General features: G+C 40.2%; 1 protein-coding gene across 3 annotated transcripts; it reads left to right on the top strand.

Moving 5' to 3' along the window:
* The first annotated feature begins 661 nt into the window (after positions 1-661).
* On the top strand, positions 662-26,628 carry FMR1 (fragile X messenger ribonucleoprotein 1). 3 transcript variants are annotated; one of them, XM_081179022.1, is made up of 16 exons: positions 662-1,266; positions 5,383-5,435; positions 8,168-8,261; positions 10,275-10,346; positions 10,997-11,145; positions 11,769-11,862; positions 11,957-12,073; positions 13,188-13,358; positions 13,488-13,566; positions 15,488-15,597; positions 17,791-17,853; positions 20,726-20,812; positions 21,562-21,757; positions 22,621-22,800; positions 23,719-23,801; positions 24,683-24,720. In XM_081179022.1, the coding sequence occupies exons 1-16, from the start codon at positions 1,216-1,218 to the stop codon at positions 24,686-24,688; spliced, it is 1,605 nt and encodes a 534-aa protein (XP_081035148.1). In that variant the 5' UTR covers positions 662-1,215; the 3' UTR covers positions 24,689-24,720. The 3 variants fall into 3 exon arrangements, with proteins under 3 accessions (XP_081035148.1, XP_081035146.1, XP_081035147.1); XM_081179020.1 differs by having other exon boundaries at positions 664-1,266; positions 24,678-26,628; XM_081179021.1 differs by lacking the exon at positions 17,791-17,853 and having other exon boundaries at positions 664-1,266; positions 24,678-26,628.
* The last annotated feature ends 1,038 nt before the right edge of the window (positions 26,629-27,666 follow it).

Genomic DNA, 27,666 nt, shown 5'->3' with positions numbered 1-27,666 from the left:
ACACTTGGAAACAACACACACACAGTGCAAAAACCAAAGCCTCTTATATGGTTTTGACTGCGTTCTTATTTCAATTGTATGTTCTGGTACTTTTCTTCCTCTGAAAACAAAATGCATTCTCTTCCTTCTCCCATTGTTAAAAGAAAGAGTCCAACAACAAAAACCCTCGCTTCACATTTCCTCCCTCAGCCCGCCATTAACGGCCCCATGCGCTTTTTGAAACCTCGGAGCGCCCTCCCGTTCGGCGCCGACTTCCACGATTTGAGGGGGCAGCTTTCTCTCCCTAACATTTCATTGGGCGGCGCTGCCGTCACTCTTTATAGAGTATATTATGAAAAGGCGGGATTGGCGGAGGAGGCGTCGGCGTCGCTAAGCAGCCGTTCCGCGGTCACGACTCGCTCGCGCGCGCGCGCCCCCGCTTGGTCTCAGCCTCTCTTGACCCGCCATGTTCTTCTCGCTTTGTTGCGCGAGATCGCGCTCCATCCGCCCACCCGCCCCGCTGCCGTTGGCCGGCGCGTGAGGGAGCTCAGCCTCTTGGCGTTCGCAGGAGCTCTCGCGAGAGGGCGCGCGAGGTTAGCCCCGTACTCGCGAGCGCGCGCTCTTGCCTCCGCGCAGGCGCAGTCGCGAGGCCTTTTAAACCCCTCTCCCCTTCTGCCGCCGCCCCCTACCCCCCCTCCGCCTCCGCCGCACGCACTAACTACTGCTGCCTCTCCGGCCGCCGCCGCCGCCTGCTTGGGGCCCCGCCGCGTCACGTGACGGCGCCAGGTTTTTAATGTTTACATTCGAAGCGGGCGGCCCGCGGCGGCGCCCCTCCCCCGCTCCCCGCCTCATTCTCCTCAGTCGCCTCAGCAGCAGCAGCTCCGGCTTCAGTCTCCTCAGAGGCGTCCTCCCCTCAGCGACCGTTTCGCTTTCATTTCCGGGCAGCAGCGGCGGCGGCGACTCTCGGCAGCCCCAGCCCCCAGCACCACGACAACGGCGGCGGCGGCGGCGACGGTGGTGGTGGCGAGCCGCGTCGAGGAGGAGGCGAAGGAGGAGCAGCAGCAGCAGCCGCTCGCCGGCCTAAGCCGCCGCCGCCTCTTGCTCCACGCGCCCGCCAGGGACACGGAGCCCGGAGGCCACAAGAAAGGAGGAGCAGGCGGCCGCGGCGCCGCCGGCTGCCTCAGCCGAGGAGGGCCTTCCAGCGCCGCCAACCCAGCCTCCTGCCCGGCAGCAGACATGGAGGAGCTGGTGGTGGAGGTGCGCGGCTCCAACGGGGCCTTCTACAAGGTAACGGGCGGCGGAGGGGCGGCCTGGCGGGGAAGCGGAGGTTTAATGGGGTGGGGGGCAGGCGCCCGACTCGCGAAAGGGGCTCCGGGGCTACAGGTAGGGACCTCCGGCGACCTCGCCACCTGCGCCCTCGCCCCACCGTCGCCCTTTGGCGATGGGCAACAGCCCCCTGTGGCTGAAGGGCTGCGGGGGTTGTTTTATTTTTTTGGGGGGGAGCCCTGGCCCCTCTCAGTTTGGCGGCCGGGGTACGAGTTGATTAGGGTGAGTTGGGGCGCGTCCACCTTGCGCCTTCCTCTTCCCTCAGGCTTTGGGCTGACTGGTGTCCTGTTGCCTTGGGGGGGGGGCGAGTTAATGGTTTGCTTTGTCTCTGTGTTTTAATTATTATTATTATTATTATTATTACGCGTTTTGTGTTTCCATCTTGCATTACTATTCCTTAAGTTTGTACACCGCCTTTTTGCGCCGCGAGCCGCCCCGCGGTCTGCAAAGGGAAGGTGGGCGTATGAATTTAAAGCGTGATTTTAAAAAAGTGCATCGGACCCAGCCGCTCCTCCTCCCGCAGCTCGGTCCTGCCGCGAGCCGGGCAGAGGCGCCCCAAATGGGAAGCGGCAAAGACCCGGAGCAAGAGAAGGGGGCTCCCTCCTTGGGGCTTCCAGCAACTGGAATCTTTTACTGCCTGGCAGGCGGCGGGGAGGGTGTGTGCGCGCACTTTGTCCGTGGTTTTTGTTGTCATCAGTTGTACTTTTTAGTTGCTTTATTCAGCGCACGGCAACCCAAAACTGCAGACAGACAGAGGACACACCCACCTGCCTGACATAGATAGCATAACTAATATGGAAAAAAGAAATGCATGAAAAACATCCCACCTGCTCCCAAATGGCCAATATTGGTGGTATATGCAGTTCATTTTGGGTGTCTGTATATTATATGCGTATGCTCATGGGGTCGTTTTGGTAAAGAGTAGGTGTCTGAGTTGGGCAGCAGTTAACCCAGCTGAGTTGGGGATACCTAGTTTTGATGAAGGGGGTTAAGGAGTTGAGAGGGTAGGAGGCTAGTGATGCTGTGGTTTCTTTCCCTGGATGATTGAGGCATGCATCCCAGAAGCCTTAAAGGTGTATTTGGGGACCTGGTTAAATATAGAAACGAGTGGGGGAAAGTGTAGGTTTTGAGGAAGAGTTGCAGGAGACATTTAACTTGGATGAGGGGATTCTAGTAGGTGAAGTTGAAAGAGTGTGGCAATACATGGTGAGATGCCCAGTCTTTGTTGCTCCAAGTGCACCCAAAATTTGTAAAAGTTTTTTAAAATTGAATCCTCATGAGCGCCTTTTTGCATAGTGTTAACTAACACTATTACTTGCTTCAGGTAGGTAACCCTGTTGGTCTGACACAGTTGAAATGTATAAAAAAATTGTCCAGTAGCACCTTAGAAACCAACTGTTTGTTCTTGGTTTAAGCTTTTGTGTATATTTCAACTATTTCTTGCACCTGTGGTTCAAACTTGCATTGGTCTTAGGCTGGCTTCTGCAACAAATCAATAGTTAACTTCAAACTATTAATACATTTGTATCAGTTGGCTGAAGGTTCTTTTTATTTTTCCTTTCACAAAATATTCTCAACCAAATTATTCAGGCATCCTCTGCCCTGTTTTAGCCCTATTGAAATCAAAATCACAATTATTGTGATTCAGCTGCTAGCATATTAGAGTATTAGACATATTCCATTTGATAGTGGAGAAATTGGCTTAATGGCAACATTCAGAACATGAAGTATCATTTATTGTGGATTTAATTCAATTATCTGTAATTTCCAAAGGATTCAGTGGTATCAACTTCTGAACCTTAGTTTTCCTAAGAACAATACCTAGGGCATACCTAATCCTCTAGGCATTGCAGTTGATATAGAAATTGAACTAAAAATCCTAACTTGAGCAGCTAGGATCTGCTTAGATTCTTAGAAGACATTTGCTTAAAATAGTTTATCACTGTTAACTTTCACTTTTTATATAAACACTAGAAGGTAGCTCTTAATGCTTAACACTAGTAGATATTTGGGCATTGTTTCTTCTCTCTGTTCTTTTTGCATCAACTTTGACAAAAAGAGTTAATACTTAGCCTCTTAAATGACCACATGGTTTAAGAATATAAAACCAATCAAACGGGCCAGACCTAACCAGTAGTTCAGGTGGAAGCTGCCTGCCACATACACTTGATGGAATTTTCTATTTAAACGATGCAAAAGAAGCAAGAAAGAAGTTGGGAATTGGTTTCTGCAAAAGTTACCTACTTGTGATTTCCAAACAAGACAGTTAATTTCAATGTATCAAGATAGTTGTGTCCAAACAAGACCATTGATAGTTATTAGTGGGGGTTTCTGATACTATTTCTTTCATTCCGATGAAATAGGTGTATTTTTACTTTCTAAATGTACAGGTTTATTAATGCTGCTCTTCAGCTGCAATATGTACAGTTAAATTAATTTGAATCCAGCTACAATCAGCAAGTTAAATAGAACTAAATAAAAACATCTGCCTATAATACTATGGAAGCATGCAGTGGTTCTTAAAAGTTTTCTATTTCAGGACCGCTGTGGAGGGTTGCTTTTTCTGAGTCGGAGGACTTGTGAAAAGATTCCAGATTAAAATTCAGATGTTACATTTGTCCTCTCTGAGCCTAATCTTGCAATGCTAGTGCTCAAATAGTGACAACTACTTATTCACTGTGTGTGTGATACCATACTTTCTAAACATTTGAGCAAAGATGTTCTGGGGTGACTGGATAGTAAATCTGCAACTTTAAATACCAACTTTAAACAAACTTTTTTGCTGTAACATACCGTATTTTTCGCTCTATTGGACCACAGGACGCACCTAGTTTTTAGAGGGGGAAATCAAGGGGGAAAATATTATTCCCCCCCCAGCCCCAAAGAGCAACGGACAGGCTGCACGCTTCCTCTTTAGCCTTGAGCAGCATCTGTAGTCTTGCACAACAGGATGGATCGTGCCCGCTGTCCACCGGGGCTGGACTAGATGACTCCTGGGGTTCCCTTCCAACCCGCAAATCTGTGACCTCGGAAGTTGTTGGGGGGTCTCCACTACTGGAGGCTTTTAAGCAGCAGTTGGGGGACCATCTGCCTGGCGTTCTTTAGCTGTGATTCCTACATTGTGAGGGGGCTGGGCTAGATGACCCTCAGGTGGCCCTCCCAACTCTATACAGTCCTACACTTCTGCGGCAGGAGATCCACAGCCACTTCACACAATGCCCACTCCCAATTTTCATTGGAGAGACATGTGGCTTCACTGTCTAGGTAGGTACCCCCCTACCTGCCACTCTTCCCTCACCCCACTTAAGCCGAGGGAATTCCTGCCCAGAGAAGCTCCCAGGTGAGGCAGGGGTTAAGATCTACCTTTGTATCCTCCCTCTTTCCCTTTTCTCTTCTTTTTCTATGCTAGTTCCTTCTCTTGTGTTTTGTTTAATCTGTTGTGTTTTGTTTAATCGTGTTCACTGCCCGGGCTTCCTCTTTAGCCTTGCGTAGCCTCCCGCGGCTGGAGAGGCGCGCATGGCTAAAGAGGAAGCCCGGGCAGCGAGCGGGATGGATCGCGCTCGCTGCCCGGGCTTCCACTTTAGCCTTGTGCAGCCTCCCATGACTGGAGAGATTGCTCAAGGCTTTTCTAGAGGAGGGAGAAGGGACTGACTGGTCGCGTCAGTCCCTTCTCCCTCCTGCGGAAAAGCCCGCAAGAGCTGCGCGAAGCTTGTGTGTGGCTCTTGGGGGCTTTTCCTGCTTGCCTCCCCCCCTGCATTCACTCCATAGGACGCACAGACTTTCCCCCTTAGTTTTTAAGATGGAAAAACTGCGTCCTATGGTGCGAAAAATACGGTATTAGTAATAACAGTATGCATGCCATACATATATTTTGGTACCCTTTTGCATTTGTCATATTTCTCTTCCATGCATGTAACGTGCATAAATTCTTAGCATAGCCAACCAACTGCTATATTGTGCCAGTTTGTTGCATTTGGAATAAGGGTTCAGAGTTTCCATATTATACCATTAAGAATAATTTGTATTTAAAAGATATCTCAATACTAATACCTGTAAATTCTCACTTCTCTTTTGCAGGCTTTTGTGAAGGATGTGCATGAAGATTCAATAACGGTTGCATTTGAAAATAAGTACGTATGGTCCTGGTACTGACTTGAATAGTTTTAGGAGATGCACTTATGAATTTTATATAGTCTAGAAATGTTGTGGCATTGAGGTAGTGAATAAACTTAAATATTTCTCTTGCAGCCTTGCAACCAGTGTTTGAAACTCCCATTGTTCTAGGTGCATTGTTCGACAGGGAATTTCATTAGCATGAGCAGTTTCTGAGCTCTGGGCCTAATATTTCCGATTAAAACTGCAGAGTGGAAGGAAAGGAGGACCCTTTTCTGCCTCATTTCCAGCTACTCTCTAAAGACTGGAGAAGAAACCTTCTTAAGTATATTAGGGGTGGGTGGGCAGGGGAAGGACTAGACCATGTGAAAAATGAACATAATATTTCAGCTGCAATTCATTCATTTTCAGCTTTGTATTCTTGTTATTAAAAAGCACGCCTAGACATTCTGTTCTTGCACCCATAACCTAGGTTTAAGGTGCCATTTAGCTCCTAGCTTTCATATCTCAGTTTCTAACACTGCTTGCAACTACTTACAGAAGCGGTTGCCTGCCATTGCTGGCATTTTCTTTGGAACTCGAAGGCACTTGGTCAAATGTTGGGGGCAAATGCATGCTATTAATTTCTCACAAGTATATCCTCACCATTAAGCACATGGGAAAAAATGAGTTGCTGTACACTTAAATAACTCCTCCCCTTTATACCCATAGCTGAAGAGTTCTGTGCATAGAGATGACTATGTAGGTTGGTACTGGGATATTTTTTCCATGTGGGGGAGACGTTTCCCTAATGCTGTAGAATAGTTTATAACCTGAAGAATTGTTGAGAAGTTTTATATAGGGAGATGAATTAAAACAAACAGCATGTCTGTTAAAGATTAATCCATTTCAGCATTTAATCTAGTTGTCTTTGGTGAACGAATTACATGTATAAATATTATTGTTTACGCTGCTTAGATAGTTTTATAATTAAGTAGTCTTAATCTTAAGAAAATAATATCAATTGCAGGTTCAGTTGCTCCTTTGAAAGGTACCTTCAAATGCTAACCTTTTGCATTTCTTTCTTGCTCCAAGATACGAAGTTGCATACCTGAACTCAGGAAGCCATAGTTTATGGTTTTTCATGAACATTCCTTTCTTGGCTCATTGTCTCTTCCCTGCCAGGCTACGTAGGAAACAAGTCACAATCCATGGTTCAGACCTTAATGCTAAGCCAGGAATTGTGTTTTCTTTTCTCCATGCACTCTCATGTAGGGGACAAATATACCAGAAAGAAGCAGCCAGGGTAAACCGTTAATTCTGGTTTATTGTGACTTACAAATGATACCTGTGAAAATGTTCTGTCTTTACCTCTTGTATGACAAAGTGATAAACTCTAACCAAAATGTGCTTTATTGAAATCAGTGAAATGTTCATGTGATGCATTTCACTCATGGCACTCATCTTTTGCTGCCAACTCACATTACTTTTGGTAATATACTGCAATGCTTCTCTGCGATATCGCTTAAAATGGGAGGTTAACTGTTTAACAGTCTAACACTTTGTTTCGTGTAACAATGCAAACCTGAAAGTCTTAAGAGCACCTAAATCAGGACATGTTTTTTTTGGCTAAGGGTTAAGTTACTATGATTAATAAAGGAAAATATAAATATTCTGAAACCTGTCTCCCCCCCCCCTTTTTGATGTCTTTTGTTAGGGTTTGTGATTTTGTGTTGACTTAAAATAGTGCTTCAACTGTCAATATACTGTTCTAAGGTTGATTCCTCCTTTGGAGTTAGTTCAAGAAGCTGTTGTGCTATAACTATTACTCCTATGCATTGAAAGTGAGGATTGGAGAGAGCATTTATACAGTTTGGGGCATTTTAAATGGGAGGTGCACAACTCAAATTAATAATAATAATTTGAGTTGTGCACCTCCAATATACACATTTGTGCACGAGCCTTCAAAACATTCTATAACATTAGGTATAATGCAAATAGAAAAGCATGTGTCTAGAAGTTCTTCCTCTGCCTCTGTTTCAAAGATTTTTTTCAGCTCTTATCAGAAACTGATGAGAAATAAACTTCCTGATACCTTCGCCTGCCAATCTGCACCATGTAGGATCCCTCTTTAAACTTTTTTCAGACATGTTTTTTGTTCCACCACTGTAATGACTTTTCAACAACCTTATTACAGTACTTCACTTTTTTCCTCAGCAACCCATAGCATGATATTTTCACTAAACTCAAAATTAAGATGAAGGAGAAACTGTGCAGTCATAATGATCCAACCATTATTCTATTTTTGATATTATTGAGTGCATTAAACAAAGATTAGAAAATTAGTGTTTTACATTCTTGGTGGGGGACTACAAGCTGTCAGGAAATAAGTTACAGTTAGTCCATAGGCCTTCCATTGTGCTGGTTTGCCTTAAACTTTGTCAAATAAGTCAAAACAAATTTATCTGGGACAATGAGTAAAACAGCTTTTGGTTACACTTTTAAAAGGCTATTTTTTACTATTTCAGAATTACAAAGATAAAAATCCATCTCTTTCCCTCATTTAACACTCTTTCCAAGTTAGTTAGCTTATATAATCAGTCCATTGCAGACTCCTAATAATTTTGAATTTGTTCAGATTATTCCAGCTCACAGGGTTAGGGTCCAGGTAAGTAATCACTGGCCACTGTTCTTTATTGATGTTGTGTACTTTCTGCTTCACCTGATTCAGTTACTATTTAATAGCCTTTGCTTTTATTTTGTATTTCAGTTGGCAGCCAGAGAGACAGATTCCTTTCCATGATGTCAGGTTTCCTCCACCTGTGGGTTACAATAAAGATATAAATGAGAGTGATGAAGTTGAGGTAATAACTGTTTTAATTGAAGTTTTTAGGTCAGGCGAAAACATAGATAAAGTTGTAGGTTTTTTAGAGGAACATAATTGCAGTCTTTGTTAAAACGTTTTTAGGCTACTTTTTCAAGCAGTGTGCATCAGAAGCAATTCACACCCATTAAAAATCCATTTGAAAGAAACAATCACACAAAAGATCTAAACCAAAAGAAATCGTACAGGCATAAGAAATCCAGGAAAACAGTAGATGTCAGTGTGTGGACATAAAGGTACAGGTGTGCATGCAGTCAAAATAGAACATTTTTCTGTTTACACTTAGATTTTCACATTGAGAATCTTACATTATTACTAGTTGACAGCTGATGGTGTATGCAGGATGAGTGATATTACATGCAGACTCCAGAAGTGTCAAGGAGATCATTTTTAGCAAAAAATGCAATTCTGCTAGCTAGGTCTTCAAAAGAACCCCAAAGTGCCATACTTTAATCATTCTGGGTTTAATTTTTAATTGCTTTTTTTTTAGAAAGATAGCTTGCCAGTTTGAGGTAATCTAGAAATAAAACTGTAAGTAGAAAAAGAAATATTAACAGAATAAATCTGGTTATTTTCCACAACTTCACTAATTCAGTGGAAACAGGACTATAAACCGTCTTTTCTATACCCATCAGAGATAATTTACTGTTGCATGTCTCTCCTTAATTGTAGCCTCAATCCCACATGCTACATGCATCGAGAGCTTCTCATAGAGATCTGTCTTAACCCATCCTGATGCCAGGCTGCTGCTGATTTGCACTTCAGCACAAACCCTATGTTGGGCAATTAGTTCATGTCCAGCAGAGATTCTTTTGCATCTCAACTTGGAACATCCAGCAACCTGTTACTCAGTCTCTAGCCCTTGGCTCTAATCGTCGAGCACCTTGCATGCATTGGATTTGAAGCAATGCTGCGGGTTTTCTAAAAAACTTTGAGGATTGAAAACTTTTCATTGACCCCAACTGATATAGTTCTAACATAGTGTGCTTATTTGCCTGGTTTTTATTAAACTAAAAGCATGCACGGTTTTACTTGATCTACAAATATTTCAGACCTTTTCCAATAACCCAAAATCATTTGAACTGCAGTGTTTGTTTAAAAGCTTTACTTGGAAATTCCTAACTACACAATCCTCTACATGTATCCTTAGGAGTTAGTCCAGCTGAGTAACAACTGGCTTACTTCTGGGTACTTGGTTACAGACTTTCAGCAATCACATATTTTCCCCATATGTTTAATGAATTTGTTGAGGGTAAGATTGTGCCCACTGGTGCTGTCCCACAGTTTGCACGTATTCAGCTGTTTACACCATGCACAACTGTATTGTCTGGTACAAACTATATATGCATATAGTTGTACAGAATCTGCTCAGAGCCATTCTCAACTTTCTCACACTGGCTGAGGCAAAGCCTGATGCTACAATCCAGTTCCCCTTCCATGTATTCATTGAACATGTATGAAGAACCAAAGTATAACTGTGAAACTGCTCAAACTGACTCTTGATGCATTCACTTTGGTTTTTTGAAACACAGTATATTTTAGAAATAGAAAACTTGCTATTGAAAGAGAGTAGAAAATATACATTACAGATTCTTTCCCCAACACCCTCGCCTTGAAAAAACTAGCTTCCAGATCACACCCAGGTGAAGGTGCAGGATGGCTTTGAATATGGCTAGACCATGTACATTTAATACAGCAGAATGGTTATGGTGCTGCAACTCAGTGGTATGTAGGGGGATATGAATAATAATCTCTTTTCAACTCCTAATTTCCAGTATAGTGGGGAGCATTATTAGTGTGGTGTACTGTTTTTCCACTAGATCATAGAATTGTAGAGTTGGAAGGGTCCAAGAGGGTCATCTAGTTCAACTGCTGCAATGCAATCATTTGCTCAATGTGAGACCTGAACCTATGACCCTGAGATTAGGAGTCATATTCTGTGACTGTGTCTACTGCATAATAATAAGATATTCTACACTGTGATTTTGTTTAGGTTTATTCCAGGGCTAATGAAAAGGAACCATGTTGCTGGTGGCTGGCTAAAGTGAGAATGATAAAGGGTGAGGTAGGAATATATATATTTTAATATTCTGGGATTGACATGTTAAGTGTAGCTTTTGGGTTTCAAGTTATTGTGGGTCTCTTTTCAAGTACTTCCAATTTATTGGAAATTTCCTCCTAGAACCCTAGTTTAAATATCTGTCAAAGGGATGCAGACGGCGCTGTGGTCTAAACCACCAAGCCTCTTGGACTTGCCGATCATAAGGTTGGCAATTCAAATCTGTGTGACAGAGTTAGCTCCCATTGCTTTTTCCCAGCTCCTGCCAACCTTGCAGTTTGAAAACATACCATTGTGAGTAGATAAATGGGTACCACTGCGGCAGGAAGGTAAATGGTGTTTCTGTGCGCTCTGGCACTCATCACAGTGTTGCATTGCTCCAGAAGCAGTTTAGTCATGGTGGCCACATGACCCAGGAAAGCTGTCTGTGGAAAAACACAGACTCTTAGCCTGAAAGTGGAGATGAGTGCCGTACCCTGTAGTCAAATTTGACTGGACTTAACCGTCCCAGGGTCCTTTACCTTTTACCTTAAATATATGTTAAAGCAAAAAAAATGTAGTTTCTCCCAGAAGTGAGACCCCTTCGAAGTACAGTTGTAGCACACATCACTTCTCAGTTAAACATTCTCTTAGACAATTTTGTTCTTTTGAATTAGTTTTATGTAATAGAATATGCAGCCTGTGATGCTACCTACAATGAAATTGTCACAATTGAGCGCCTACGATCTGTGAATCCCAACAAACCTGCAACAAAGGATACGTTTCATAAAATCAGACTTGATGTACCAGAAGATTTAAGGCAAATGTGAGTATAAAGATCTTTTATAAAGAGTTTTAATCCATTTTTTAAAGTTTGTAATACCATCTCATTATAGTTTTTGTTCTACTCCAGTAACAACAAATGCATGACTTTTACAAAGATGTTTACAAATGCATTGCAGTTTAGATAGTTCTGAAAGCCCTGAAAGGCATTGTGTACAGCAACATAACATTTAATTAAAATATTGTATTCATTGCAATGTATTCATGAATATGAATGATTAGGATGCCACATCTCACCTGTCACTATGCCACATCTCACCTGTACATGTATGGGGCAGATAACCTAACTAGTTGAAACCAAATGAAAATATGTAAGTATAAATTTAACTACTGTTGGAGGCTTGTGAATTATTTCACTTTTAGTCACTTAAATATCATACATGACTCAGGTCTTTTTGCTAGACTGTGGCATTTCATTGTTACTTGTGATAAGGGCAGGTCAGCTGAGAAACACAGTGGAGCTCTTGGGCAGCTCTTCTCTTACCTCACACTATGGTGCAAAGCATACTAGGTGATACTGCTCTTCATGCAATCCTGTGATTGCTTTACGATGAGATGGTTCCATTAAATGAACATTCTGAATTTTTTAAGTACTTTGTGTTTTAGGTGTGCTAAGGAATCCGCACACAAGGACTTCAAGAAGGCAGTTGGGGCATTCTCAGTCACATATGATTCTGAAGCCCATCAGCTTATAATTTTGGTATGTGTTTCTGCTTTTGATGTATTCAAACTGTTTTACATTGGATGTGATACTGATCAAAGATCTCTTTTCCTCCCATCCCCAAATTTTTTAGTCTATTGATGAGGTAACAACAAAACGTGCAAATATGCTAATTGATATGCACTTTCGAAGCCTTCGCACCAAGTTATCATTGATTATGAGAAACGAAGAAGCAAGCAAACAATTAGAGGTACTGTATCCATTTTTATTTGAAAAAAACTGTACTGAAACTCTACTAAAGTTGTATATGCTCTACTGATACCTCTGTGGAGAGTTTTCAGGTGGTATACACTTCTGGGTTTGCTGCGTTCGCAACCCAAAGTTTACGTATCCAGAGGGATATGTAAGCGGAAGTATGACTGTATTGGGGGGGTCGTCTTATACGCTTCGGCAGCTTCGCTGGGCAGCGGCAGTGGGTGATGGGCTGCGTGCCGGAAGGAAGCTACCCAGCGATGCTAAGCCGGCTTTGCTGGGCGGCTTCCTCCCGGCGCGGAGCCCATCGCCCACTGCTCCTTCGGAAGCTGCCGCCGCATCAGCAGTGGGCGGTGCACTCTGCTCCGCGCCGGGAGGAAACCGCCCAGCGAAGCCGGCTTAGCATTGCTGGGCAGCTTTGCCAGGCAGCTTCCCCCGGCGTGGAGCGGAGCCCACCGCCCACTGCAGCCATACCCAGCGTATAAGACGACCCCCAACTTTTTAACCTCTTTTCCGGGGTTAAAAAGTCGTCTTATATGCCAGAATCTACGGTACTTTAAAATGCTAACAGATTTTCCACACGTAATTGCTTTGCTAGCTTAACTGATTCTATTTGGTACTTTTTAAGGCATCTCAAAGAGAGCGTGAGGAACTTTGCTGATTTTGCACTCCTCTAAAGTTTCATTTGTAACCAAGAATGCATCTTTCCACAGAGTTCAAGGACGTTGGTGGCACTGTGGGTTAAACCACAGAGCCTAGGACTTGCCGATCAGAAGGTCGGCGGTTCGAATCCCCACGGCGGGGTGAGCTCCCGTTGCTTGGTCCCTGCTCCCGCCAACCTAGCAGTTCGAAAGCACATCAAAGTGCAAGTAGATAAATAGGTACCACTCCAGCGGGAAGGTAAACGGCGTTTCCATGCGCTGCTCTGGTTTGCCAGAAGCGGCTTAGTCATGCTGGCCACATGACCTGGAAGCTGTACGCCAGCTCCCTTAGCCAATAAAGCGAGATGAGCGCTGCAACCCCAGAGTCGGTCACGACTGGACCTAATGGTCAGGGGCCCCTTTACCTTTATCTAAAGTTTCATTTCTAACCAAGAATGCATCTTTCCACAGAGTTCAAGGCAGCTTGCTTCACGATTTCATGAACAATTCATTGTACGTGAAGATCTAATGGGTCTGGCCATTGGCACTCATGGTGCTAATATTCAGCAAGCCAGGAAAGTACCAGGTGTGACAGCTATAGATCTTGATGAAGACACTTGTACATTCCATATTTATGGGGAGGTGAGTTGCATCTGTTTCTCTCTTTCTCTTTCTCTCTCACTCTCACTCTCACACGCACAAACACAAACACAGCTCTGATTCTAAGACACTGCAACCCTTTAACATCCATTTTATTTGTATTTCCTATAGGATCAAGATGCAGTAAAGAGGGCAAGAAGTTACCTTGAATTTGCTGAAGATGTCATCCAAGTCCCCAGAAACTTAGTAGGTATGTTGATTTGAACTATGATTTTGAAGCTGTTCGGAACCTAAGGCCCAAAGCAGGGAGTAGTCGAGTGCTGGGATACCAAAGAAGGATGTCAAAAATGCCATAATGTTTTCAAAAATGCCAAAGTTCTAGTGCTTTATTAAAGAAAAGTGCATGCTTATGAGCTTGTCAGGTTTGCTAGACTTTACAGAAACCGCAGCAAGGAGATGGTGTGTTCATACCCAAGCAAACATTCACACACTTTAGATACAAAGCAACATAACCACTTTGGGCTGATTTCCCATCACTGCACCTGACTGAATGAGGGCATAGGTGGCAAATACCCAAATCTCAGATAGCTTCCCATTTCCGTTCTCAGAGCCCAGCAGCCAAACCCCACAGATAAGGATAACATCAAAGCTAGCCAATTAGTCGATATCAAAGCAAGTGAATGTGAACATATATGAGCTCATGATTACATCAACTACCAATTAATTGTGGCATTTTCAGAAAAAGAAAAAGGTCAAGAAAAGTTCACTGTTGGTTCAAAAGCTAAGTCAGTGCTCTTTTCCTTGGAAAGATCAGAAGACTATTTGAAACATGGCTATACTATTCTTTAAGCTTCAGTTGTGATACATGTGTTGTGGTTTAACATCCTAACAATACACACCATAAAAAGTCCACACATAGCTTCTCAAAACCATGCATTAGACAGCTTTGAGTTAAAAGATGCTTTTCTGTATTAACACTGAGGGGATTTACCTGGCTTTTGGAATAGGCATTTTAAGTAATAGAACAAGTGATATATTTTATCTATTAATTGTGTCTCTTACTGGATCCAGCGTCTTGCAATTGATCACATGCACTAGAGCCAGGAGATGCCATCCTGCATATTACAAATATCTAGGAAGCCCATATGGATAACTTTTTGCTCCTCTTTTGTGCCTTTCCACTATCTGAGCATTTCAGTTCTCAAATTATGAATACTTGACTTGCTAACTAAACAGCATAATATTTACTTTTCCTCATTGAGAGAGACATTATTTTGTCCACTGAATCAGCACTTGCTTACTTAACATTCTGCACCCCAAAAGCTGGAAGAACCACTTTGTTTAATTGAAATAAGTGTTAACATATTTGAATTTGATTTCAGTTTCATAATTAATTAGTTTATTTATAAATGTTATAAGTTTATTTTGTTTATAAAAATATATCATAAAAATAACAAAGCAGTTTACAATAATGACTATATCTAATAAAACACACCCCAAAATCCAAGACCCTCTGCTAACTGTTATGGAGAGATGTAGTCTTAATTATCCTATTTTTATATTCTTAAAAGTTTAGAGTCAAACAGAAATCTGCCTCTTGCGTTTAAGTAGGTATAATCCTGCAGTGCATGAGGATCAAATAACTGCAAGTTATAGGGTTGTATGAAGACTAGTTACAGTACCCAGGTAGCATACTTGCATTTTCAGGAGATAAACTGATTAAAAATGGGGATATGCGATTGAAGTTACTGTTTTTAAAATTGTGTTTTTTTTAAAAAAAAAACATTATGCTAATCATGATCTATAACATCTGGAGCACCTGATTTGGATTAAGATGAATGTACATTGCTGTTTTGTAATAATGTGGGGTTTTTGTTGTTGAGTTAGTCCAATTTTTTAAGCCATAGGCTAGTAGAAAAGCGTAAATACAATAATCAATGAAGATGGAGCATGTGTGTGTGCATGGTTCTCAATCTCACAGGAAAGCTTCTATGTGCACTCAACCAAATTCACTTACAAGCCTCATAGAAGGGAGTGGTTGGTATGCAAACATTCTGTAGCAACACATGGTTGAAACTTTCAGATAGTTGCTGAAAGATCTTTTGTGCTAATATTTCTATTTGTCTGAGCAAAACCCTAAATTTTCCTTGTTGTATATGTTTTTATAATAGGAAAAGTTATAGGAAAAAATGGAAAACTCATTCAAGAGATCGTGGATAAATCAGGTGTTGTAAGAGTGAGAATTGAGGCTGAAAATGATAAAAATATTCCACAGGAAGAGGTATGTGAAGTGAAATAAAGTGGACTTGGTTTATATGCTGTTTCATATTTAGTGAGGGTGGGGGGACAGATGCAATTTCCTAAGCACTGTCCATTTCTATTATAAAACTTATGCATATAGGTTCTAAGTAAACAACCCTGCCTAATTATGTTTGATCTTTTTAAATAAACCTCTGTTTAAGAATAATATTTCATTGTACAGTGGTACCTCTGGATGCGAATGGGATCCGTTCCAGAGCCCTGTTCGCATCCTGAAGCAAATGCAACCTGTGCGTGCGCGGGTTGCAATTCGCTGCTTCCGCGCATGCACGTGACGTCATTTTGAGTGTCTGCGCATGCACAAATGGCGAAACCCGGAAGTAACGCGCTCCGCTACTTCCGGGTTGCAACGGAGCGCAACCCGAAAATGCTTAACCTGAAGCTACTTCAACCCGAGGTATGACTGTACTTAAAAGTGCCATTAGTTATCCTTATTTTTAGCCTGGTGAAATAGGTCGCTATTTCCATTTTAGAGATTAAGACCTTGAATTAGGAGAGAGGGGAACTTTCCCCATGAATACACAGCAGGTCCATGGCAGAGTTGAAATTTAAACCAGGATGCAAGTCCCTGGAGTAGCTTATCTGATAACATTAGCTTGATATTGTTGAAAACTGAAGGTTTTCCTTTATTATGTTTGGATAATTTGTACCAGGGTGGATTTGATTTAAATCAAATTGATTTAAATCATTTTTATTTTTTTTATACAGAAAGACTCATTCTTGCTGGTATAATCTTAATATTTACAACCAGAGGAAGGTTTTATTTTAGGAATAATAAATTTTCAGAGTAGTTTTTTACAGTTATATTAAAAATTAGTGATTTGGTTATACTATTAGAAATACATAGGCAGATAATTATGAAATTATTGTGAGGTTTAATCAGTAAACTGTTTATATTTGGACAACCTTTCTGCTGTACTTTATTGGAAGGAGAAAAATTATCATTTCCTTAATAACAATTTAAGCAATTTATTTAACTAAAGCAATAACATTGTAGCATATGTATACATGTTTGTTAACTGGTGTGGTTAAATGTTTTTGTTTAAAAAACAACAACTTAGTTTTAGCACACATGAAAAACTTAAAACAAATCCTCATTTTCTGATGCATAGCCTTTGGACCATAATGTAACTTAAATAGAAAACTATACTAAACTAAACTAAACTATACTAAAAAGATTTTTACTCCAGAAGCATTTTATTTTTAAAAATCTGATTTAAGTCAAAGAAATCCTATTTAAATACAAAAAATATGATTTTTAAAAAATAAATAAAAAATCATTGATTTTTATCCACTCTGTCCTGTACATTAATAGCAAACCATTTTCCATGTATAAATTCTTGTGTAGTAAAATGTCACCATGCACATACAAGTCAGTATCAGCAGACTTGTGTGAATCCCAAGTTTTTCAAAGGTATAATGAGGATTGCTCAATGGACATAAAAAATTAGTTGACTGAGGAGGGGGGCGGGTATGAAATGGAGAATTGTGAAAGAGACTGGCTTAGAACCCAGGCATCTTAAAGGTCATAATACAGACTTCCTTTTTTTAGGTTCTGAAAGAGCAAAAGATTCATGTATGGGAACATCGAGAATTGTATTTCCATTTCAGAATTTAAGTATATCTCACAGCTTAGGTTTTGGTGATGGTCTTTATATCCTGCCGTATCTTATGGGCTCAGAACTTTAATAGATTGAGTCCAAAGTTTGGTGGTGGTATTAAGCCAAAAAATTGTATTGTAATTTTTTTATACAGTTTTGTACAATTGTACAGTTTTGTACAATTGTAATTTTTTTATTGTACAGTTAGTGCCAATAGCATACTTGTCACTTGCCTTTGGTTTTTTATCAAACACATGTATTAATAAATATTTAAAACACAAATCTGTTGCATTGGCCCATTGCATAATTTCTTTGGAACTATAAAGTGCTTGTATGGTGGCCATGTCTCAAAAAGCAGAAAGTAACTACTGCAGAGAGATACTTGCACACCAATGTATACTGTAAATTAGGCATATACCTATTTGCAGTTTTCAAATGCTTCTTTAAAAGGTGGGTTGCAGTGTTTATATCCTGTCAAGTTTTGAGTTGAAGGTTCTGTGTTAACTCCTATGTATTTAATGACATCACTAATACTTGCATTCCTTACACTGCAGGCGTTAGTTGTGTCATCAACTGTGGCAGGGAGAAAGCAAAAACCTGAACTCAAAACTTGGCAGGTAAGTAACATTGAACCTCCCCTCCCCTCGTTTTTTTTCTCTTTTGCAAGTTGATTTAACACTTAACGTAAGTGATAACTGAAGGATCATCTTTTAACAGATAAATGTACATTTAACATGTAACAATGGAAGGGGAGGGCATGGTTTGCTGGGGAGAGGATACTGTTGGAGAGGTGGGGGACCCAGATTTCTATTGGCAATCTGCTCCCAATCTCTTGCCCATTCTCTATTTTTAACACTCGATTGGGAACCACCCAGAGTGGCTGGGGAAACTCAGTGAGATGGGCGGGGTATAAATAATAAATTATTATTATTATTATTATTATTATTATTATTATTATTATTATTATTATTATGTTCATGCCTATACCCTTGGAGGCGTAGGGGAATTAGAGGTGTCACTGAACCGTCTTTTTCCTCTTGGGAAGGCTGCAAATCCTTCTGGACTTTGCTCCCTAACTTTACAAAATGTAATGTGTCATTTAAGTGGGGTAACCACTCTCCTAGGACTATTGTGCCCTCTGATCTGCTGGTCCTGTTGATGAACACCAGGCCGGTACTTAACAAAATCTCGGATCTGATTCTGGATAAGGGAACAGACCTGCCACATATTACCAGGACCTGGATGAATCAGCTGGTTAAAATCTATCTGACCCAGCTTTGCCCACCTAGGTACTCAGTGCATCACCAATCCAAATTAGATGGTCTGAAGGGGAGTCGTTGTCCACAAGGGTAATTATGTTCAATATAATAATATAATAATAATTTATTGTTTATACCCCATCCACTCTGGGGCAGCACCCATCAGAATATTAAAAACCTGATAAAACATAAAATATTAAAAACTCCACTAAACAGGGTTGCCTTCAGATGTCTTCTAAAAGTAAAATAGTTGTTTATTTCCTTGACATCTGATGGGAGGATGTTCCACATGGAGGGCACCACTACTGAGAAGGCCCTCTGCCTGGTTCCCTGTAACCTCACATCTTGCAGTGAGGGAATCGCCAGAACATGAAACCCCCTTTCTTCTTTCCTGGGCGATGAGAGTTGTACCTGGTGTTTGGTCAGAGAAATTGATTGGGGCTGCTATGGGTGTCCTGTCAACCCCAGAAGCCCACTGTTGAAATTCTGCAAGGCAATCTGAGGAGATAATTGCCTGCCTCCATGTGAAGCTAAGTGTTGCCATTGATAAAGTTTCTGAAGTGTTCAGCGTATCATCCTGTCCATTTTTATGGACTCTGTTGCAGTTACTCGTGTCTGAAGATGTACACAAGATGTATGCAGCTTGCTATATGCTCTCTGCCCATGCTCATCTCATCTGGTTTGCATCTAAGAGTTGGGAACACTGTTTTTGGATTGTTTCATTCCTGTACAGGTTCTCTCCCACCTTGTGCTGGACGACTCTGCCTGGGTCCCTTTCATCATTCCCATTGCTATTTAATACCTATATGAAGCTGTTGGGTGCATTCATTTGGAGGTTTGGGTCAAGGTGTCACCAGTATGCTGAAGATACCCAAACAGCTACTAAATTCTTACAATGTGTAGACACTGTGGATGGGCAGTTTCCAGGCCCAGCAATTGAGTTGTATACCAGCTCTGGATGGAGTTTTACTCTCTCTAAAGGAGCTGGTGCATAGTTTGACTCTGCTGCTCAACCAGTTGCTACCTCTAGAAACCCAGCTGGCCTCATTGTCTTGGAGCGTTTATTACCAATTTCAGTTGGTGTGCTAACTTTGACGGTTCCTGGACAGGGATACCCTTGCCATGATGGTCCACGCAATGATAAACTCACGATTAGACACTTTCAGTGCTCTGCACATGGGGCTACTCTTATGCCTGGTTCAGAAGTTGCAACTTCAGATGCGTTCATGGCGCACTCAGCATTGATATCAGCATCTGCTGCCTACTTGTGAGCCAAATTCAATGTTTTGTTGATTTTATCCTGGGATGAGGATATCTAGCAGACCACTTCCCACAGTACAGATCAAGCTAATTTTTAAGATCTTCTGAGGAAACACCACTGGTCAGTTCAGGACCAGCATGTTGTCACTTTAGGACAATGCAAAAGTGGGCCTTTTCAGTGATAGCACCCACTTTCTGGAATCCCCTTCCTCAAGTAATTCATGAGGAAGAGATAGTACTGACTGCCAAAGAATTCTTTAAACCTTTGTTGGCTTACACCTTCCTCAACTGACTTGTTTTTTTCTTTTTCTTTTGTACACTGCTTGGCTTTAATTGAGATATACAGGTAGCTCACAACTGCTTGCATGTGAGATTTCAACTTTGCACAGTAGAAATAACACAGATTAAATACACGAAAGGCAGAGTGTTTTTTTTGTGCAGTTCCCCCGCTCAGAAAGAGCTTTTAAGCTCTTCCTCGCTTGCGGGTTGGAGGGTAGGCCTATTCAATGCAACAGCTCCAGAAGATAAGGTTGCCCCCCCAGGGGCAGTTCCAAAGCGTGGTATTTGTATATATGCACCATCTCCAGAATGTAACCCTCATGTAAGTTGTGAGTTATCTTTATTATGAATAAATATAATTTTAGAGAATTGTATCGAAAGTTCTACTCAGAGAAGACCCATTGAAATTAATGGACATGACTAACCTAGGTCCATTAATTTCAGTGAATGTACTCTGAGTAGAACTTAGTTGGAAAGAACCCATAGTCTTTATGTAAACCACCTGGAGACTGATACTTTATTATTTGCTTGTAGTATTTTATGTTGCTTAACATAATTCACATAGATTTTAAATGCCATCTGGAAAGTTATGAGTATCGATAGAGCTAGGAATGTTCATTCTTTTCCTAAAGAAATTGCATTTGCTATGGCTTTGCACCTGAAGATCTCTGATTCACTAATTTCTTTCTAGGGAATGGTTCCTTTTGTCTTTGTGGGAACCAAGGACAGCATTACAAATGCCACAGTTCTTTTGGATTATCACCTCAACTATTTAAAGGTAAGGAAAATGAACATACTTCGTGGGGAGTGGAAAAGTTAGCTTAGAACAGCAATGTCCAACAGGTCGATCGTGATCTACTGGTAGATCCCTGTGAGGTTTTGATAGATTGCGGTCGATCTCTGGCTCCCTTTCCTTAGTGCCCCCAAACTGACTCCTGCCCCCCTCGCCCCCCCTGCATAGCTGTATGATCTCTGGGAGGGAAGATGGAGCTTTCTGGAGCTTTCTCTGCTGCTGTTTTGATCCATAGTGATCTTTTTGTGAGTGTCTTTACCCCTTTGGCCCTAGCCTTTCCTCCCAAAAAAGCTTTTTTTAAACCCCTAATAAAAGCTCAACAGATTCGAGCTGACCCCCCCCCCCAAAAAAAAACAACAACAACAACAACCCGGGGCTTTCCTCCTCCCCCAAAAAAGCTCCACAACTTTGAGCTGAACCCCAGAAAAACAGGGGTATATCACTGCCAGTTTTTAATTCTGAAAGTAGATCTCTGTCTCTTGAGAGTTGGCCACCCCTGGCTTAGAACAAGGGTTTGTGATATTTTTCTGAGTTTCTAAGCTGATTCAAATTCTGATGTTAAATAGCTATGTAGGAAACAGAATTCTTAAAAATGCTGAGTAACTGGTTTAAATCCTGACATTATCATATATTTCTTAAGCCAGTTGTGGAAGAAGCCAAACCTCTGACCAAGACACTTAATAAGATTGGTTAAAATGGCAGCAACGTCCTGTAACTTATTTCTGTATTTATAGGAAGTGGATCAACTGCGTCTAGAGAGATTGCAAATAGATGAACAGCTTCGACAGATTGGGGCCACTTCCAGACCACCACCAAACCGCACAGATAAAGAAAAAGGATACATGACTGATGATGGCCCAGGCCTTGGAAGAGGTAGCCGACCCTACAGAAACAGAGGGCATGGGAGACGTGGACCAGGCTATGCTTCAGGTAGGTAACTTGGATTGTTCAGACTTGTACCGTTCTGATTTGTTATGTGCCTTTATTTGTTATGTGGTTGAGTATGTCTAAAAATGTGAATGAGTTGCAGATATGGAAATAAATGTGACTTCTACATAATAGTTGTGACACCTACTATGTTCATTGTCAGGTTCATTTGGTTATGTCTTAATGTCCATTCTGAAATACTATACAGATTGAACATCTATAAATTTAGCTTTATTAATGTACTAATTTACCTTAAGTTGAAAGTAATGTATTGAGTTCAAAGATCCTAATTTCTTATCCAGAAGGAAAAATTACCTCTTCCATTACCCATAATTGGATAGTGAGGTTTTCATTTGTTTCTGGGTGCTGTATAACAAATTACAAAAACACAATGAAAAGCTTTTATTTTTTCTGAAATTTTGACATTGTCATGTGAACTGTATTGGTCAGTGTCTACAAACTGTTGTGACTATAAGTCTACACATTGTTCTTGTCACTACTTGCAGTAGTCTTAACAAGCCGTTCTGTACAATTTCTTCACACATGCTACATGTAATCAGGACTCTTATTGCAGCTATGTCAAAGCAAATTTTAAACAGAAGCTCATATAATAAATTCCTCTTCATTCTTAGCACTAGTGAATTGAGCTGAGATCCCTTTTCTGAAACAGATAAGCTGCTTAAATTAATCTAGACTAGAACTTTACTTTTACATTGCCCTTGCTGAGAAATATTACAGAAACTATATGAAACCAATATTTTAGAAAGAGGCTAGTTTTAACCGGTGGGTCATTCAGTTGGTTGGATTTTTCTAAAATATTGTGAAAATAGACTGTGGTATGTCTTGGTTTTTTTAAACTTTGATAGGAGCTAATTCTGAAGCATCAAATGCTTCTGAAACAGAGTCTGATCACAGAGATGAGCTTATTGACTGGTCATTAGCCCCAGCAGAAGAAGAGCGTGACAGCTACCTTCGTAGAGGAGATGGGCGAAGACGTGGTGGAGGTGCACGTGGTCAAGGAGGAAGGGGTCGGGGAGGTTTCAAAGGTGAGTAAATGATTATGATACTACATGGCAGATGAGCTATTAGAGCTCTTGATCACGTCCTGTACAGCTGGTGTGTGTCTGAAATGAAGAAATGAAGCTAGTAGATTTGCTGAACAACATTGTAGCAGTAACAAAACAAAAAAACACCCTGTTTAAAACTGAATCGGGCCAAACCATATTCCATGCAAACTGAGGAATGATAGAGGCAAAATAGCAACTGGAATTTCCAGAAAGCAAGGAGTGAGAGAATACAGAGGAGAAATACATATCATTAAATACTGTTGTCCACTCACAAGAAGGACACCAAATCTGCCCAATTAACAAGCTGTTTTGTTCCTACACAATATATGTCCCTAAAGTTGCACAGCTTGGGGCATATCAAGGCAGGTTTGCTATAGGTCCCACCCTAAGCTACTGATTAGAGGTTTTTCTGTGACTCATTTCCCTAAAATGTTTTATGATTTTTATCTATCTTAATGTGTGAACATCTAATTTCCACCAGAAATGTAAAGCATTCCTTTTTTTACATTTATATATCACTTTCCTACCAGTATACTCAGTGCAGTTTACTATTTAAAAAGTACCGTATTTTTCCATGCATAAGACACCCCCCACCCCAATGTATCAAGACGACTCTTTTTTTTAATCAAAGCACCGGTATATTTATATTTAAACAGCAGCGATCAGGTTGGACAAAGGTGTTGAGCTTTTCTTCAGCAATCACAAGCTTGCCCAGTCCACCACTAAGCCTGCACTGAACACAAACCCCTGTGCATTCACCATCTGTGTATAAAACAACCCCCAATTTTTGACTAATTTTTTAAAGCAAAATATTGTCTTATACTCAGAAAATACGATAAGATCCAAAGAACAACAATAACAGGGAAGACTTTTCTAAAATCCATTTTTGATGTGCAGGAAATGATGAACAGTTGCGAACAGATAACCGTCAACGTAATTCAAGAGATACTAAAGGGAGAACAGCAGATGGGTCACTTCAGGTAAAAAAAATCATTTGTTTATTTATTTATTACCTATGCAGTCATCAGCATCTACATAAATGGAGTTGCTCTTGATAGTCATGGAGTGATGCATCCATGCACACCTATCCGTCTGCATAAGAGTCCCACCCCCCTGGCAATTCTGCAACTTTACATTTGGTCATTGGAAGTTGCCTCAGTAATGGTATATTACTACCAATGACTGAAGATGTTCATTAGCCCAAGGGGGAGGGCTAATTTTTAGCAATTCCTCCTTCATTCCCTTGTGTGCCCCTAAATCTGACTGGGTAAAATGAACACTTTGAGCTGGTGTAGGAGGGATGGGAATTACCTAAAATTGTCGTCGCCTCCCCCAATTCCGCTGGTGGTTACCGTCCATCAGTGAACAGACACCATTTGGTACCACCCAAAATAATTTTATTTAGGTTTTTAATCTCCATCATTCCCAAAGGATCAAGTAGAGTAATACTTTTGAACAGTTGATTTAATAAAAGCTCTGAAATGCATTTTTAGAAATTAGAAATCCTGTTTCTAAAAATATACAAAAATAAACCACTGCTTAGCTTTAACTACTAAATGCTTACCTGTAGAAGATCAACTTCCATCTTATTTGGAAGGTAAATTCCAGGTTTTGTTACTAATAGCTATGATACATACAGTCAAGTGTTGCAGAAAGTTCTGACCTTTGTACAAGCCTAAATGCCTGAACAGTATTAAAAATAAATTTGGTTCCCTTTAACGGCACACTTCTAGAATATATTTTATTTGAAGAAGGGGGAGAACTTCTTAGATAAAGTGCTCTCCAACGAGTCTTGATAAATGTTCCTTTTTAAATTATCAAAGGGGTATGCTTTATATAACTCTAATTTGTTTCAGATCAGAATTGACTGCAATAATGAAAGGAGTGTCCACACTAAAACATCACAGAATACCTCCAATGAAGGTAGCCGGTTGCGCACGGGTAAAGATCGTAACCAGAAGAAAGAGAAGTCGGACAGCGGGGATGGTCAGCAACCGTTGGTGAATGGAGTACCCTAAACTGCATAGTTTGAGAAGTTATATTTCCTAAACTGTTTCAGTAAAACTTATTCCACATTAGATAAACATATTAGGCCAAAGACAAATAGTAGGCAAGATGGCGCAGGGCATGAAATGAATATAAAAAGTTCTTTTCGCCTTTTTTAAACATCAGTATGCAGTTTTTTCAAAATAAGATGTTTTACTTGCATTAAAAATACCTTGAACTTCTGGAAAAAATTGCTTTTAAGTACATATTGCACTTCAAACGATGAAATAATCCATTTGTTTGTTTATAAAATAATGAAACTGCATAGGTATTTCTGTTCAGTTGTACCATTTCAATGAATTGGTCAAAATCACTGCTAAATTTCAATTTTTAGAATAAATAGTGTTTGCAGTAATCAGATTGGGCTTCTGTTTTTCATCTTTTAGGAGTTACTCACCTTAAACATTAAAAGGTTCTGTTTTATGTCCTGTGTCAGTTCACATTTTGGTTCACTTTTTCAGTATTTTAGTGAGCCTCTCGATATATGTGTAATGTAACTAAATTGTCATTTTCCTTAGCAAAAAGTTGTATGATCTGTGCCTTTTTTATATCTTGGCAGGTAGGAATACTATATTTGGATGCAGAAATCAGGGAAGCTGAGTTGGAAACACTAAATGTACAATATATGTAGCAAAACTTCTCCAACAATTAGTACTTTATTAGAAGAATGCATGCTTTCCATATTTTTTTCCTTGCATAAACATCCAGTTAGGCAATTTTAAGAACAGAAAATTTATTTTGCACTGAAATAATGGCAGATTGTGTTACTGAGATAGTGTGTTTTGTTTTTGTTTCCTTTTCAGACAGGACAAGAGAAGTTTTTTGTTTTGTTTTTGTTTTGTTTTTTTATACCTATTTCCATTTGTGATAAACTAAAACAATTCATGGTTACTGAGGGAACAAATTGTACCTTGTTCATAAGCTAGTAGTTTGTGCCTGCTGTTGGCCAGAGGACCAATTTTAAAGAATAGCTTTCTTTTTAGTTCCCCTACATTTTTGTTTGAAATTTGGAATCTGTCTCAGATGAGAAAGGAAGTTGATTTCTATATGTGAAACTTAGAAAAATTCAGGGATAGTGTAGTTCAACAGCCTTGGAAACAGAACAGTCTTACAAGGTCTCGTGTACAAGTAGATTCAAAACATGTTACTGAAGTTGGCATTAAGTTTAGTTGCCCATAATAGGGGTGGGGGATGCTTTTTATTTCTGATCATGAATGAAATTGTACTTGCAAAAAAAAAAAAAGTGTAATAGGACTTCCATTTTAAGCTATTCTGTTTTTCTTAAATTACTCCAGTAGGAGTTTGGGTGATTATGTACAGAATTGTACAAACCTGGCCCTTGTATCTGCATGTTGTGCATTTTTGTTTCTCTGCTGCTTTCTCTCCGCCCATCCACCCCCTTGCATACAAGCAAGCATATAAAAATGGCAACAAACTGCACACAACTTAACAAATATTAAAAAGTCTTAAATATTGCCAAACTTTAAATGTTGATTTCTAGTTATTTATTTTGGGGAAATGTATAGTATTTGAAAAAACTGAAATTGGTACCTTGCACACATCATCTGTAAGCTGTTTGGTTTAAAATACTGTAGATAATTAACCAAGGTAGAATGACCTTGTAATGTAACTGCTCTTGGGCAATATTCTCTGTACATATTAGCTACAACAGATTGGATTTTATGTTGACATTTGTTTGGTTATAGTGCAATATATTTTGTATGCAAGCAGTTTCAATAAAGTTGGATCTTCCTCTGCTAATGGATGTTGATGCAATCTTTATAAATGATTGCTTTTCAAAAAATCAACTTAAAAAGAAGCAAGAACCTATTTTATTTCTGTGTTAAATTGGAAACATTGTTTACTCCAGATGTGTGAAAGCTGAAACATTTTCAGTTTCAAGGATTTGGCTGGTAATGTGCCATTACTGGTTGAACAGTACATATTTAGCAATTATATGCACTAATTTTACACTCAAGGCTGACTTCAGTAAGGTGCTAACTAGATTTGACTTACTAAAACTGTAATAGGTTAATCACATTTTCAAATGACATTTTTGCAGTATTTTTGTGCTTTAGATGTGTATCCCTTTCCAAGTCAAAAAATCCACTGTTTATAAGTATTCGTACAATTTAAAAAATTGTAAAATCAAAATGTAAAATTCATTTTGAAAATCATGCGTGTTACAAAAGGTTGAAAGTGCAGCAAATGTCTGATGTTTGGGTTCACTTCCTTATTGGTAACTTCACATACAGTCTAATGAATTACAATTATTTTGAAAAATAAAGTTTTTTTAAAGAGTGAAAGGTATCTGTGAATGACCACAAAATTCAAGTACAATATAAGATAGCCCTCCCCAAGAACTTGAAACACAAAACCAAATTTGTTTACTCTCACACTATTGTATCAAGGATGAAGAGAAAATGTTGACTTGTTTCCATAAACAAGGTTGTTTCTGATACTAGTAAATGTCTTCCACAAAATGATCCAGTTTCATGCCTTGGACCAAATTATTTATTTTATTTAAACAATATATACTGCAACCTATAAAATCAACCTTAATTTGAAATGCCTGCTGGTATTACAAAGTCTTCTTGGAAGTTAAGTAGCGAGGGGCCTGTCTTTGGCATTGGCCTTGACAAATAAATAACTCAGGCATTTTTAGGGGTAAGTTATTTCTATTGACCCATGACACTAGCTTTTTCAAATGTGGCTTGACTATTGCCCATTGCTGGCTGGGGCTTATGGGAGTTGTAGTTCAGCAACATCTGGGAGGCCAAATATTCCCCACACTAGCTC

The sequence above is a fragment of the Podarcis bocagei genome (assembly GCF_964188305.1).
Source record: "Podarcis bocagei genome assembly, chromosome: Z".
In the NCBI taxonomy this organism is placed as follows: domain Eukaryota; kingdom Metazoa; phylum Chordata; class Lepidosauria; order Squamata; family Lacertidae; genus Podarcis; species Podarcis bocagei.
The sequence above is the reverse complement of the archived record's forward strand: the minus strand, read 5'-3'. Positions and strand labels throughout refer to the sequence as shown.

What these genes read in the sequence shown, in the direction of transcription:
- FMR1 (XM_081179020.1), top strand. Translation starts at nt 1,216, where the DNA reads ATGGAGGAGCTGGTGGTGGAGGTGCGCGGCTCCAACGGGGCCTTCTAC. An exon ending in AAAATATTCCACAGGAAGAG is followed by an intron (nt 15,598 to 17,790) that starts GTATGTGAAGTG and finishes CTTACACTGCAG; the next exon opens with GCGTTAGTTGTGTCATCAAC. An exon ending in ATCACCTCAACTATTTAAAG is followed by an intron (nt 20,813 to 21,561) that starts GTAAGGAAAATG and finishes CTGTATTTATAG; the next exon opens with GAAGTGGATCAACTGCGTCT.